A 16,484-nucleotide genomic window follows, 5' to 3' on the forward strand; every position below is an offset into this window, starting at 1 on the left:
ATTTTCTCTCAGCAAGAAACAGTCAATATCTTAGTTCTGAGACACGGAACAGAAAATGTGATTAAGACACACTTCTGGTAGATTCTATTAAAACTGTCTGCAGCTCACTACAGTGCCATCTGTAGGGAACACACTAGGATGCAGCAGGAACATGTTCTTAATTCCACCATCCACTATTAATGAATATGTTAAATTTATTTTTAGTTATCAATGTTTACACATTTGATATTAATGTAAGTACAATATTTGATTACTGCTATTAACTATCAAGTTGCTCCATACATTTGCCTTTACAAAAGCTTATAGATTGACACTTTCATTTACAATGCTGTGGAACTGGACATTAGTTGTTTCCTATATTTTGTGCATTTTAAGTGGTTGAATAAATAAGACATATATATAATATTCCAAAATATTGGAATCACCACTCAGTATGTTGCAATGCACGTCTATACTACAAATAAATGTAGTCAAAAGTATCAGCATTATCTTTGTCATGACATACTTTTTCATAGATTTAGCGCTTACTAAAATTGTGCAGGTGTACCAAAAATAGTTGGAGTATCAATAAAGGCATATGAAATAAGAAAAAGCATAATTCTCAAGAGCAATAAGTGGATCAATTATTGCAAATGTCTTTCAATAAACACAAATATTTACATTATAAATTCACAGTAAATTACCGGGAAATAATTGTATTGCTTTCACAGTAACATTTACAGCAATTTTTGGTGAAATATCTCTACAGTAATTTACTGTAACTTCACAGTTGTTACTTTTTTGTAATTTATTGTAAAACCACAAGTACATATTGAAACGATTTACAGTTAATTATCAATAAAGTGACAATCACATGTTGTAACTTTAAAGTTAACTAAAATAGTTTCAATGACGTGCTGTAACTTTACTTGTAATTACAATAAAGTTACATTTAAATGTTGTAATGCTAGTTTTAATTTTACATTTAATAATTACAATAAGGTTACAATGACATGTTGTAACTTTACAGTTATTTACAATAATTTTACAATGACATGTAACTTTAAAGTTTTAATTTTACATTTAATAATGACAAACTTACAATGACATGCTGTACATTTACAGTTAATTACAATGACATTTAACTTTACTTAATTACAATAGTTACAATTATATGTTGTAATGTTACACTTTTAATTTTACATTTAATAATTACAATGAAGTCACAATGATGTGTTGTAACTTTACATATAATTAGAATTAAGTAACAATGACATGTAACTTTATAGTTAATTACAATAAAGTTACAATGAAGTGTTGTAACTTTACATATACTTACAATTAGGTTACAATGACATGTGACTTTACAGTTAATTACAATAAAGTTACAATGAAGTGTTGTAACTTTACATATAATTCCAGTTAGGTTACAATGACATGTGACTTTACCGTTAACTACAATAAATTTACAATGACATGTAACTTCACTATTACAATTTTACAGTTAATAACAATAGTTACATTTATATTTTGACCTGCGGCGACTTGTCCAAGGTGTACCCCACCTTCCGTCCGAATGCAGCTGAGGTAGGCTGCAGCGACCCCAAAAAGGCACGAGCGGTACAAAATGGATGGATGAATATGTTGTGACTTTACAGCTGTGATTGTACAGTTAAGTTACCATGAACTGATTATCGTGGACCCCGACTTAAACAAGTTGAAAAACTTATTCAGGTGTTACCATTTAGTAGTCAATTGTACGGAATTTGTACTGTACTGTGCAATCTACTAATAAAAGTTTCAATCCATCAATCAAAGTGTTTAAATGCAGAATTACAGTGCCTTGTACCCATCCATCCATCCATCCATTTCTACCGCTTATTCCCTTTGGGGTCGCAGGGGGAGCTGGTGCCTATCTCAGCTACAATCGGGCGGAAGGCGTCGTACAAGTCGCAATGTCACATAAATTACATGTAGTTTTACATATTTATTATGAAAATGATGCAATTATTAATACAACATTCTACACATTTGACTTGGAAACTTCTTGTAAAATAAAACACTTTTATTTAGACTAATACAATTATTAAGTGTTAAAAAAAAAGGTTGGAAAAATTCAGAGTACAGAAATGTTGGGCCGTTTGGTAAGCGGAGTCTATTTCAGAGCAGAAAAATGACATGTCACTTCCCCCTGTCAACCCACGCAAAGAAATTACACCGAGCTTTCTTATTGGTGGCATGCCCCTGAGGGCGGGCGCACACAAAGAACTGTCGGCCCATGTTTGGTCCTTCCTTCTTAACAGTACGCAGCACACAGGGCTCACCATGAACCTTGCAGGCGGGTGGCGGGGGTGGCCCGTGAAGGACCGACTTCCAAAACACTAATGAGGCTCCTTTGCTACCATGTGGGTTAGATGTTTGTGTCCGCTGCTGTCCGTCTTGTGCGGAGCTGTGAATCTGTGACGAAACCTCCTGCACAAGCCCAGAGCCATCTCGTTTCAATAGGCCATCCTGATTTGGGGGTGCTTTTGAGGACTTTTGTTGGGCGCCAACTTCACTCAGGCCCAGATTTTTTTCAATTTTTGGTTTAAAAAAGGCAAGAAGATTCCCTTGCTGCTTTGAAGAAGTCTTAACTGTTTTGGCCTTTTTGCTCTTCTGCACAGCAGAATCTATATTCAGTATTCGTTTTGTACCAAGTGTGTTTATGTTCTCCCTCCGTTCCCCTTCATCTTGAGATCCAGGTAATGGATCGCTTGACTTTTGCTCCACTTTAACAAGAAAGCGTGAGAGTTTCTGCTGTTTTCCTGCAAACTCAGGCAGGTAGCAGGTAGAAAGAGGGGGAGGCTTGGAGCTGGGCAGCAGGGAGCACCTGAGTGCCCCCCATACGGGACAGTGGTCCGAGCCCTCCACCTCCGGCATGATGTCGACTTCAGCGAACTGCTCCTTTGCTAGCTGATCATTCGCAAAGATGTAGTCAATGCGTGTGCCGTAATTGGTCTGGCGTGCCCCCGTGAGAGTGGACCAGCATGTGAAAGCACCAATGCGGGTTGGGTGGAAAAAGCGAAACATGTCGACAAACTGTCCATCTTGGAGAAACTCTGGTGTTGACTCGGACACTTTTTCATCCCTTAAAAAGCTGTTAAGCCACTTCCTCCCAGGGTTGTCCTCAAAGTCGTCCTGAGGTAGGAGAGAAACTATTATTCTATATTTTATATACTGTAAAATACAAGCATATTCCAAATGAAAACTGTTCAGTGTTAATACATTGGACACAACAGGGAAATCATATGTACTGTGCCCAAATAGGCCATTGCATCACATTCTCAAACATTTTCTGTCAAATATAGTGTGAACACGGACTAATATTGTGTGTAAGAAAAGTTCAACATAGCAACACTGCCCTTGGCAGAAGTTTACATTCTTTGGGTGCCGCCAGATCCTTGTTGTTCGCTGAATTCCACGCAAGGATCCGGAACCCAGATCCTTGTGTGGAGCTCAGCGAACTACAACGGTCTGGCGAGAGTCAGGTTAATACAGTGGTACCTCAACTTAAGAGTGCCCAAACATACACTAAGTCTTTTGAGATAAGAGTTGTCTCTTGGCTAATTGTTGTGCTTCAAGTTGCAAACCAAAAATTGAGTTACAAGCATCTCCGCCATTAGTTGGCGTAGCAAATGTCAAAGTGATCCCCGTAACATCTGCCCCAAAACATCTGGTCTTACTGACTAGCAATATCTTATGGCTAGAGATGGACAAAACTTTATTTTTCCAAGCATGTGAAGGAAGAAAGTGAGTGTGAAGGACAGTGCTGAGAAGGAGTGAATATTTTCATTTATTAATGAAAATATGGAAAAGCTGGGGATGTGTTTGACAGAGAAACAGCATACAGGAGATACCGTAGAAGCTCACTCTCCAAAGTAAATGTATGAACTCATAAAAATACTGCACTTGTTTGTACTACATTCCATTGTATTGTTTTATATAATATCTATTCTCTAAACATATGTTCTTCTTTTTAAAAGGTATGTTACATGTCAAAATTGTGCTGTTTTTTTTTAGGTTCGAGGCCAAGCACCAATTTAATTGATTTCAGTTTGCTTCAACGGGAGACGTTGATTTGAGATGCAAGTGTTTTAAATCAAGATCTACTGCATGTTTATTTCGCATCAAAATACTTACAATTTCACTGGGGTCACAGTGGTCAATTGGGCGATGAGATGTGTTTACATCCCCTAAAACAATGACATGGCTAGAAAACAGAAAACATGATAAATATTAACAGTCCAATAAAATGCAAAACATGGTTGTGCCAGCAGTGTGTCCTTAGAGCCAAACATGAGAACATCTACCTCACTTGTTTGCTTCACTTTTGAGGGGTTTTTCAAGTTTTGGATTTTCTTGACGGGCAGGTGGGTGCAGAGTTACAGTGTTTATGTAGAAAGTAGATGAAGTGCACAACAGGGCTCGAAATTGTGATGTGGAAACGCATTGCATTGTGGGTCTTGCTGTCGCTGAATCGCTCATCAAATAAAACCATCATTCTCTTTACATGATTTTATTTGATTTCCAGTGTGAAAAACAGCCCAAGAAAGTCGGGTTATGAAGCCATTAAAGAGATAGCTGTGAGACGATCAAACATAACTTTTAATGCTCATGTTGGTGTGTTCAAGGCATTTTCAGACTGGTAAGTTTGAATCAAAGCATGATGTATCTATTTACACACCCAGCATTTAGTAGGCTGTTAGCGTTAGCCAAGCTGTAAAAAAAAAGCTTGTCTGTTTACTTTTAGTCTTTAATCAAATTTTGATTTTGATTACGGCTTCTCAAGTTCATGAAACTATAATACAAAAAAAAAAGATTAATTGGTCGCAGTGTTGTGATGGTGAAACAGATGAGGTGTGATTGTCGACTATTAAAAGTTTGGGAGTTCACCACGGTTGCTACTTATTTGACAAAGTGCTAGTTTGCCTAATCAATAATCACAACTCAAATTAAAGGCAATAATTTTTCCATTTACTCAATTGCGGACAGAGTCACAGAATTGGCCAATAAAACAGGATTTGCTGTTAAACGCAGAAAATCAGGGAAATTGACATAAATGTAAGTGAAATGCAGTCATTGTGAAGAGAAGGAATAATTGTTTGAGAAAACATTGTGTTCAGGACCCCTCATTTATCTCTGCCACACTCAACCGCCCTGTCCTGAACAAAACAAAGTGTAGACGGCCCCTTGAAAGAGTGACTAAACTACAAACCTAAAGCGAGCAAGAACACACACGCACAACACATTTCATCTGCTGGTGTTATTGTGAACGACATCATGGATGTAAGATCAATGTACAGACAGCAGTTGCAACTTAAGGGGTTTTATTTTTTACAGCCTCATATTGTCTCCTTACTAGTCAAACTGAGAACAGCAGCATGGCACACTTCCTCCCTTTACAATAATAGCACGGTGCACCACATCCTGTCTGATTGAGCTAACAAAATAAAGGTTTCAAAAAGTACCTTACACAAGTATAATGTACTTAAAGCACTTATTGATGCATTTACTAAATTATTATGCTTTGACCTAAAATACTGGTATAAATTGTCTAAAGATGTATTCCACCAATAATAAATGAAAGGATTTGTGCATTTAATTAACTAATATTAAATACAAAATTAAATTTGACACAAAAGAACAATTTTTTGTTACTACTATTACTAAATTTACTTGCTGTGGTGTATTTGTTACTAATTTATATCCGTTGTTTTTCTAACAGAGAAGCTCTGCCATCCGGGAGGAGCTCAAAGAAAAGCCGCTGCCTAGTGGGTAGAGTGTCCGCCCTGAGATCGGTAGGTTGTGAGTTCAAATCCCGGCTGAGTCATACCAAAGACTATAAAAAAAGGGACCCATTACCTCGGAACGCCTCGGGATCCCCCAGGAAGAGCTGAACGAAGTGGCTGGGGAGAGGAAAGTCTGGGCTTCCCTGCTTAGGCTGCTACCCCCGCGACCCGACCTCGGATCAGCGGAAGAAAATGGATGGATGTTTTTCTAACTATATTTAGAGTATGGTTTTTGTGGTACAATAAATACTCGTGATTTCAAATGAATTAATAATTTTGTGATTCATCGTTATTAGAATATCAACCAAAATACCCAACCGGTAGGAGGCCACACGGAAGAGCCAGGACATGTTGGGGGGATTATAGGCTGGAATAAACTCTCCCGTTGCGAAAGTTGCGTCCCCCCCACGGCGTCTTGCTTGATTCATAGTTATTTCGTGGGTGGTGGTGCCAGACTTGTGATTCTCTTCCAAAACACTAAGAAACAGTGTGTCCAGAAGGAGCAACTGCAGCTGTTGTTGATTACATACGGTGTGTTTCCTTCCAGTGCCGAGTGACGTTAACCACTGAACCACAAAATCAACGTTTAAACTGGAACTAATTATTCACAATCATCAGTTCACTTTTAATGGACGTTTTACTTAAAAACCAGAGGAAAAAACGTTCGAAGATAGACTGTACAACTTTTGAACGTTATTATTATCTGCAACACAATTCGGCTATTCGGGACATGGGACAAGAGAGAGCCAACATGTAGTTGTAAACAAACCAAAAACTGTTAAATAACTATTGTATGTAAACGACATGCTGGTGTTAATCTGCATGGTCATGTTCAGAGTTCACAAATGTTTCTAAGTATACCGTTTCTGATAGATTTTTGACAGAGACTGAGAAGTGTTGCATGTGAGAGAAAAGACGTGTGCGCATGACAAAGACTATGCATCTGAATTGAAGCTGTTGTTAGCACAAGATTGACAATAAAAGTTGAAAAGAGTGTCATACTATGTGACTTCTTCCAAGTGCAACAACACAATACACTGAAAAACGACACATACAGCAATTATTTTAAGCGTGCACCGATATATTGAGTACAAAATATCAGTTTTCATGCAAACCTTTAATCACTGTAGTTTAATACAGGTGGGCAAACATTTTACTCTAGTTTGATCACATTTGGATGGATTTCTTTTAGGAGCAAAATGCGATTAAAGGTCTGAAATTTCTATTGGCACATATGTGACACTGCAAATACACTATTGTTTCATTACTGTTAAAAAATAAAATAATACAATATTGAACCTTTGCGTATCTCTCCCCAAACAAAATATGTTGCTTATCAGTTTGACATATATGTGTGGAAAACTATGTAGATGTATGTTGGATGATTTCTCACCTCCCCTTTTTCAGTAAAGTCTCAGCTCGACTCTGTAGCAGCTTGTAGAACTGCAGTTTAAACTGTTTTCTCTCTGGCTTTTCCGGGTCGGCACGGGGACAGTAAACATTTATAACAGTCACCGTTTGTATGCTATCTGAACACCTGCAATGTTAAAAAAAACATTCAATAGCAAATACAAAAATCAGTATACACCTGCTTACATGCTCTTACTTGACTTTGTGTTGTGTGATGATGGCTCGTCCTTCATTGTCTAAAAGCTGCAGCTCCTCATCAGTGAAGGCAGAGTGGTTACTGTAGCAACCAACCGCACCCTCATGATTGGTCAGCAGACCGGTGAGCCCCTCCTCAGCAGCAAATGGCGTAGCACTGTCTTTACAGTAAGTGGCGACCCCTGAGCACATCAAGTGGAAGGTTTTGTTAACCATTGTGCACCCCCAGGGCCCAAAACGGGCTTTACACTGTTCCTGACTTGATAGGATTGTTCGGTTTGAAGGTTAGCATTCTGAAATGTTGCTTTATTTTTTAAATGCAAATGTGTTTTTGATTGCCATGTTGTTAGAATACAATTTGGCAGGGTTTCCCCTCAGTGTAATTGAATGTGGCGCGGCGCCACAACATTTTTTATTAATCTCACACCTTGAAAATAAGTTTTTTCTTTTCTACTTGAAAACAAATTAAAGTAATATAATATATATAGTGTAGCCCCCAGAAGAAATCACACAATGTCTGATGCTATTTTTAACTTTCATTACCAATCTTATGATAAACACCAGGCATTACCTCACTTGCACACACTTTTGTTTCTGTAGAGTCTTTGCTTTCCTGGACACACAACAACACCAACTCCTTCTCCGCCAATCACCTTTCAGGCACGGACAATGGGTTTGCAAACGTGAAAAAAACTGACATCTAATCCAAACCACACAAACATAAAACATTAGCTGGTCGTTACAGTAAGAATTCATATATCTAGCCTATTATTTGTGCACTATTGCCAAGTGATGTACCGAAAGTTTGACAACCGAAAAAAAAACTTTGATTACCGAAAACTGCGCTACCGAAACCGCATGTAAACAAAACATACACAATTGTCTGGAGCGTTGTCTGCAATGTGGACACCATTTTTGTATTTATTGCAGTTATGTCTGTGAACAGCCATCTACAAAATATGCAAATGTAGAGAACAATGGAGGCTTTTAAGAAGAGAAACGAGAGCAACAGCGCAAAACTGTATTTAGTGACAGTGATTTTCTGAAGTGTTCCTGAGCCCATGTGGTGATATCCTTTACACACTTATGTGGATTTTTGATGCAGTACCGCATGAGGGAACAAAGGTCCGTAATATTATCGCTTAAGTACAGTGATTTCTCCAGATTCTCTGCACCTTTTAATGATTTTACGGACCGTAGATGTTGAAATCCCTAAATTCCCTGCAATAGTTCGTTGAGAAATGTTGTTTTAAAACTGTTAGATAATTTGCTTACAAAGTGGTGACTCTCGCCCTATCCTTGTTTGTGAATTACCTAGCATTTCATGGAATCTGCTTTTATGCCCAATCATGGCACCCAACTGTTCCCTATTAGCCTGCACACCTGTGGGATGTTCCATATAAGTGTTTGATGAGCATTCCTCAACTTTATCAGTATTTATTGCCACCTTTCCCAACTTCTTTGTCACGTGTTGCTGGCATCAAATTCTAAAGTTAATGATTATTTGCAAAAAAATAAAATGTTTGTCTATCTGAACTTCATATATATTGTCTTTGTAGCATATTCAACTGAATATGGGTTGAAAATGATTTGCACATCATTTTATTCCGTTTATATTTACATCCAACACAATTTCCCAAATCATATGGAAACGGGGTTTGTATATACATACACACAAATACATAATTTTCCTGAGGGAACTCTCCTGAAGGAATCAATAAAGTACTATCTATCTATCTTTCTATATATATGTAAGGGACGGCGTGGCAAAGTTAGTAGAGTGGCTTAGCCAGCAATCTGAGGGTTATTGGTTCAATCCCCACCTTTTACCATCCTAGTCACGTCCGTTGTGTCCTTGGGCAAGACACTTCACCCTTGGTCCTGATGGGTCCTGGTGAGCGCCTTGCATGGCAGCTCCCGCCGTCAGTGTGTGAATGTGTGTGTGAACGGGTGAATGTGGAAAAACTGTCAAAGCGCTTTGGGCTCCTTAAAAAGGGGTAGAAAAGCGCTATACAAGTACAACCCATTTACCATATATACACACAAATCTCTCTCTCTCTCTCTCTCTCTATATATATATATATATATAAAATCAGGCTGTGATTACCAAACTCTAAATATACCAGTGTAACTTCTTCTTTTTTAATATTGCATGCATTTTCCCATAATAAAAACAGTTGTTATCCTTGACAAAAAGGCCATAAGACATAAAAAATACATACAATTTAATAACAACTTTATATCCATATGTGGGACTAAAGTGGTTACAATATTTAAAAATATATACATATTTATTGCAGATAGACTTACGGCACTTTTACGAGCAGATCTATTTTGGATCCTAAGAGTAAATGTGTATAGGCAATCTTGAGGCGGCACAAGGGTTAACCTGACACTAGTGTACACCTAACAAAAACAAGCATTCAAAGACACCATCCATCCATCTCTTTTTCTACCGCGTATTCCCTTTGGGGTCGCTGGTGAGAGGGATCCCACACAGATGCAAACTCCACACAGAAAGATCCCGAGCCTGCGATTGAACCCCGGACTGTAGGACCTTCGTGTTGTGAGGCATACTCACTACCCCCTCCACGGCCGAGCTGCCCCATTCAAAGACACATCATGTATAAATATTGGTACAATATATGATGGAAAAAACCTGAGTAGCCGCTGCGTCCTCGACTGAAGCTGAAGTAGGAGTTGTAACCGTCTACGATAGCACTTCTTTCATCGAGCAGGTCTCCTTGGAGTTTAAGTGAGACAAAGTTAGGGTAAATTAAATTATTCGACCCCCCGTTTCCCACACTCTTAATCCAACCACTTACTTGTTACTTTGGTCTCCTGGACACATATAATATCCGCACCCAGTGCATCAAGGGTCTTCTTAATCCCACATCTGAATGTCCGTATACCGTTTATATTCCAGGTGGTAATCTTCATTTTGTAAATATTACAATCTTCCACACTCGCAGGACCAGCCTTGTGCACACCCGGAAGTACAGCGGAAGTAGAAGAGGCTGTAAACGGATATATATTTTTTCGTCGATATCCCAACACTTTGTCATATTTTTCAGTAAAGACGTTTAATTATCGCATGAGCGTTTGTTTTATGCATAAATGGCATGTATGAAGAGTAAACTATGACCACATTTATATTTAAAAAAACAAAAGTGTACTTCCTCACTTGGACGCTAGGAGGAGCAATAGTGCTTTTCAGGTTTGGGCGCGCGTTTGACGCACGGCTCTGCTCGCTGAACCTCGCCGGGAACTGCAGGACCTGGCGGGCAGGAGGAGGGAGGTAAGTGGACTCGTTGCAACGCCGGGCCTTTTGGTCGTTTATGTTCGCATCGACGGCTGACAGAGCAGCGCTCTGCTAACCTGGGCCGTTACGCAGCGAAGCACATCTTCGACATAGACACGGAAGGTCAGTAACATATTCGCTGGCTGATGTTGGCTAATTAGCTCGTCTGACTTGTTATAACCACCAACCTATTTTTATACACCCACGACTATCTCAACTGAAAGCAATGGGCCCACATCCGTATTGCATGTTTTCATTCTCTCAAGAGTGTTTTGGACGGTGGCGTAATTTGTCGCTTAAAAGCTAACGCTAACTTACACTTGCTAGCTGTTCGACCAAGCGTGTGTTCAGTGTCGTCTTCTTGCTTTCTGTTTCCATTTACAACCTTCAGACATACACTGTCCAACATGTTTATTAAAAAAAAAATATACAGCAATCAATACTGAGATAGGCGCCAGCGCCCCCCGCTATCCCGAAAGGGAATAAGCGGTAAGAAATGGATGGATGGAATATGGAGACCTTGCGCACACGCGGTTGATTCGTGGCCGAGGTGAAACCATGCTACCGGATACATGAGTGTACATCACCCGGCAGCTGGCGTCTCCATCTTCGGTCAGACGAGAGGATGTGAGCAAATGGTGACTGTCCGCCCCACCCAAACCGCATATGTGATCTGAATAGGCACCTACCTTATTCCAAAATAAACCACTGCTACATTATAGTTTTTTAAATATATTGATTGCTCGAATCAAGCCGTTGACGTACTGACCATCTGTGTGTCTTCCTTATTTTAGATTGCAATAATGAGAGTGAGACAGTAAAGGACCTTACAGCAACTCACTGGAATCCAAGGAGTAGGCCAGTCAAGGATGCTGGAGGCAGATGCAGGTGCAGTCCCGGCGGAGCACGGAGACGCTGAGATGGACGGCGGAGATTTGAGAGCCGAGGTGGTACGGCTGACTTTAGAGCTCCAGGAAGCAACGGAGGAGAAGCTGCAGGCCGCCCGCTATGGCCTGGTAGTACTGGAGGAGAGTTCGACTCTTAAAGTCAAACACCGGCAACTGGAAGAGGAGCATGAAACTCTTAAAGTGGAGTTACAGGAGCTCAAAGAGGTAGGAGCGACTACCACCTTTTTTGTTATGTTTCCACCACAAACTATTGATTTGTTACAGCACTCCACAACAACTGGTATTCAATATTGTGATGCATTATTTGCAGTGACGTGCGGTGAGGTTCATGGCTGGTGAGGCCCGACTTCATCACAGTCAGATTTATAAACATATGAACCCTATAGAGCAGGGGTAGGACCCTATGGCTTTAGAGCCAGATGTGGCTCTTTTGATGACAGCATCTGGCTCTCGGATAAATCTGAGCTGACATTGCTTAACACGATAAGTAATGAATAATTCCACTTGTAATCATAGTGTTAAAAATAACGCTCAAAATATAAAAAATTCTCATGCATTTTGAATCCATCCATCTGTTTTCTACCGCACCTGTTCAAAAAGTTGCGTTAATGGGAAGAAGTTATGTATTTATTATTGGTTAGTGTGGGCCTTGCCCTCCTGGGGGTTCTTCAGACCACCAAGCACCAACACGAGAGCCTGTTTCAGGGTTACAATATTGTTTTATTTTTCAATAAGTCTCTCAGTTGCTTCCTAGCAATTGTCTTTTCCTCTTTCGTTCTCGCTCGTGCTCTGGCTCCACCCCCAACCCCGTCTCTCCTCCTGGCTGCTGCTTATAACAGAGCGACAGGTCATTAGATAACAAGGCAAAGGTGGGCCATCTACGCATCTGTCGCTGATTTCGAGGCTGATCCTGGCAACACCCCGCTTCGCTGCAGGCCACGCCACCTCCACAGTTAGCTTCAGAATAACAATGTTATTACAAAGAATAAGAGACCTATTATACTCTAGAAATGTTGGTTTTACTTAAAAATGCACACATTTAGTTGTTCAGTGTTGACATTTTTTTTATATGGCTCTTACGGAAATACATTGTAAAATATTTGGATTCTTGGCTCTCTCAGCCAAAAAGGTTCCCGACCCCTGCTATAGAGTATCTTATTCACCATTTGATTGGCAGCTGTTAATGGGTTATGTTTAAAAGCTCATACTAGCAATCTTCCCTGCTTGGCACTCAGCATCAAGGGTTGGAATTGGGGGTTAAATCACCAAAAATGATTCCCAGCCGCTGCTGCTCACTGCTCCCCTCATCTCCCAGAGGGTGAACAAGGGGATGGGTCAAATGCAGAGGACAAATTTCACCACACTTAGTGTGTGTGTGACAATCATTGATACTTTAACTTAATGTAGCAGCTAGTATAGTAGAAGTTCTCAATATTTGGGCTAATCAGAAGTCTAGATTACGACTCAGAGAGAGTAGGACAGACACAATTAAATACTTTAAATGACACTTTCGTTATTCAAACATGTACAGTGCAACAACTAGTGGACAGACATTAATAGGAATAGCCATTCAAAACAAAAGAAAAAAACAGAAAGGAATCTCAACAAACAATGTTGGTTTTGTTCAGGTAATTCATAAAAAGTAATATCAAAAGTTCTTCAAGAATATAGGAGCCATATGAGACTGATTGCAGTCCATATGTGCAGTTGCAGTTCATACAGCAACACGGGTTGGCGTTGTGGATATGGCAGTTTGTAGTGAAAGTACCCAAAATAAAGACTCGATATAAATATAAATTCAATCGGATAGAAACATTGGAGGAAACGGGATTAAAACCCGATGCTAACCGCCCATAGACAATACATGGGTACGGCTAGTAGCTACTATTAGCAAACAAATTCACTAACCAACTCGGCTTAATATCTCAACATCGACACACTTTCGTCGCAACTCGGCCCTGATGGTCGGCACCTATAAGTTTACAATTAGTTGTAAAATGTTGGACGGTTGTTTTTATGATATGCAGGCAAACGACAACTTTAAAACATACCGCCTTCAGATGTCCCCAGGCCTAGCCGAGTAGTGCAAGAATGATCTCTGGGATCACTAGCGCCCTCTACCACCAGGAGGCCGGAGAACAGGTGCCTCACACAGTGCGTCTTCGCAGCCGTTTTATTATTGCCCAGCACAGGAAATACGTTACACACATACAGTTGTTGACAAAGTACACTGTACATTATATACCTAAGCTAACTAAACTTTGGAAATGTATAATATAATTCATATAGCAGTACGGTCTCACTGCACAGCAGCCAGCAGTTAGCCGATTCTTTGCGCAATCCACGGGGAGGCTCAACTGGCTGTGACTCACCGCAAGTCTCTTCTTAGTATTTGAACGGCAAATGTGAAAATTCAGCGATTTTGAATAAAAATAATCTAAAACTGGTGAAGTTAAATGGAAAATAACTTTATAGTATAATCACTGGATACATATAACAATTTAATTATTATTTTTTCTTTTTACATTTTTTTTCTTTCCGTCATGGCACGTGAGGCCCCGCCTCCCCTGACTGCACGTCAGTGATTATTTGTGAATGAAATTAGTCTAATTTCTTATAGCACCATTGTTCTTTTATCCAGTGTCATTTACACGTTACGTGTTAAATTGACTACTTAATGGGAAAATAGCCAAATGTCATACCCATTGCTTTTAATATGCAATAACAGACCTTCAATTCACACTAGGGCTGGGCAAGAAATCGATATATACGAAATATCGCGGGTTTGTCTCTGTGCGATATAGAAAATGACTATATCGTAATATTTGAGTATATGTTCTCACGCAGTTGCTTTTAGCTGCGGGTATTACACTACAGGCTCTTCTCACTCTTTCCTGTCTCTGCTTTTCACAGACAAGCAGGCGCACAAACTTACACACGTCGCATACTGTCACGTCATACGTCACATACGTATACGCCCTCGCCCAGCAGAGAAGTAGCAGACTGGGTAACGTAAGCTGTGATGCCAACGTAGCCGTACGTTAGCATCGCAGCTTTCTCTCGTAATACGAGAGAAAGAAGGTGCGAATCTGGTAACAAATGAAGGAAGACTTAATTCCCAATAAAAACAGCAGGGGGTCCATCGTCTGGTGGTGGTTCGGCTTCAAGTGGGAATATGTCGAACAGACAACCGTAATTTGTCAAGTGTGGGGCAAAAGCGTTGCTCTAAAAAGTAGCATTACTGCTAATATGTAGCATCATTTGAAAAGTCACTCGCTAAAGAATGAAGAGAATTTAATAATGTCCGTAGTAACCTACCACATAGTGAAGGACGAATACTATTTGATTTCCTATTATGCAGCTCATTTTTATTTGACACTTAAAATGTCTCTGACAATCTTTCACTTTCTGTTTTGGAAATGACATTATGTTTGTGCCACTGCTTAATAACTTTAATAAATACACTTTTGGTCAATTGACTTAAGGAATCAATAAAGTACTATCTATCTATCTATCTAGTTGTGATTTCCCTTTCTGCATGAAACTTTAAAAGTAGCATATATTAATGCAGTATGAAGAAGAATGTTTTAATGTAGACACAGAATCATCATACTGCTGTGATTATATGTATCAAGTGTTCATTCAAGGCCACGGCAAAATATCGCAATATTAATCGTATATCGCGATATGGCCTAAAAATATCGAGATATTAAAAAAAGGCCATATCGCCCAGCACTAATTCACACCCGTTGAAACCTTATTTGTGTACAGGCCTTTGCAGATTCTGTGAGCAGTCAAAAGCGAGCAGCTGCTGATGGAGAGTGCCGGGAGGAGAATTTGCTCCAAGAGACAGCATCTAAGGAGGCTGCTATGGCAACACGCTTGATAGAAGTCCAGGCTGAGCTAAAACAGGCACGCCTGGCACTCGGTAATGCTCACGGAGAGATTGACAGACTTGGAGGAATCTCAAATCAATTGAAGAAGGTATTGCTTACGAATGATACTTCTATATTACTTTGTCACATTCCAGTGTCTTGCTAGCTTCATCACTGGTGTCATGTGTTTACCTAAGTCCCTTAAATACAACTTTAAAAAAAAACATGTATTTAACATTGTTGTGATCACTGTTGTAGGCTTATGAGTGTCTGGGTGACACTGTTATCTAATTTTTGCATAGTTAACCAAGACGCATGTGCGTGTAACTTCTTTAAAATTGCTAAAAACCACCCTTTGTTTACCTTTACTATCAAAAGACCACTTTTTCCACTTCTCTTCCACTTAAGAAATTAGAATGTAGCCGCAAAACATAACACAGCTTATGAACTTTTAAAAGTTTTAGTCTTTAAAATGTTACCTAACACAACAAACATAAGTGTAGTTTGTAACAGATGCCAGCTAATGTGGATGTGCAATACTGATTTGGGGCAACAAGTGAGGTATACCTTGAAAATAAACAAACTACAGGGTTTCCCCTAGATTGCCACTATATATGTAGCAGTTATGGCGTGGTTAATATGACGTCGTTTATCTGACGTCATGATAATGTTAATTTGCAATGATGCATGCTTTTTTTTTTTTTTTTAAAGGCTAAACAAATATGTATATATCAAAACAAATATGTGTTATTAGATATTAATATTACGGTACTTTTTTTTACATTATTGTAAAAAATCAGCTTTATTGGCGTATGTATGTTTAACAAACATACATACATAACATAGTTATCTGTTAAAGAATGTTCAACACATAAGGAATTTGACTTGTTCAATGCAATTTCAATTGTTGCTGCTTATTGTAAAATGTAACATAGGCCACACTATGTTCTGCATTCCCTGAATGTTGCAATTTAGTTTGCCAAATATG

At 39.3% G+C, this 16,484-nt stretch overlaps 2 protein-coding genes across 5 annotated transcripts in view; one reads left to right on the forward strand and one right to left on the reverse strand.

Moving 5' to 3' along the window:
• Positions 1–1,950: 1,950 nt before the first annotated feature.
• On the reverse strand, positions 1,951–10,439 carry apex2 (APEX nuclease (apurinic/apyrimidinic endonuclease) 2). Its single transcript, XM_061903633.1, has 6 exons — positions 10,238–10,439; positions 10,072–10,155; positions 7,414–7,594; positions 7,201–7,344; positions 4,159–4,228; positions 1,951–3,156 (listed from the first exon to the last, which is right to left on the reverse strand). Exons 1-6 carry the CDS (start codon positions 10,350–10,352, stop codon positions 2,161–2,163), a joined length of 1,590 nt encoding a protein of 529 aa, XP_061759617.1. The 5' UTR covers positions 10,353–10,439; the 3' UTR covers positions 1,951–2,160.
• Positions 10,440–10,547: 108 nt separating this feature from the next.
• The window catches only part of zgc:162200 (uncharacterized protein LOC558638 homolog), a 33,985-nt gene continuing 28,048 nt past the window's right edge, over positions 10,548–16,484 (forward strand). The window contains exons 1-3 of one of the 4 annotated variants that reach the window (XM_061903629.1): positions 10,548–10,710; positions 11,508–11,825; positions 15,393–15,605. In XM_061903629.1, coding sequence (XP_061759613.1) covers positions 11,583–11,825; positions 15,393–15,605 — 456 coding nt within the window. In that variant the 5' untranslated portion in view covers positions 10,548–10,710; positions 11,508–11,582. Of the gene's footprint in view, positions 10,837–11,507; positions 11,826–15,392; positions 15,606–16,484 lie in introns of all 4 variants that reach the window. The other 3 variants (XM_061903631.1, XM_061903628.1, XM_061903630.1) reach the window with 3 other exon arrangements.

This window comes from Nerophis ophidion, linkage group LG06 (assembly GCF_033978795.1).
Source record: "Nerophis ophidion isolate RoL-2023_Sa linkage group LG06, RoL_Noph_v1.0, whole genome shotgun sequence".
Classification (NCBI taxonomy): domain Eukaryota; kingdom Metazoa; phylum Chordata; class Actinopteri; order Syngnathiformes; family Syngnathidae; genus Nerophis; species Nerophis ophidion.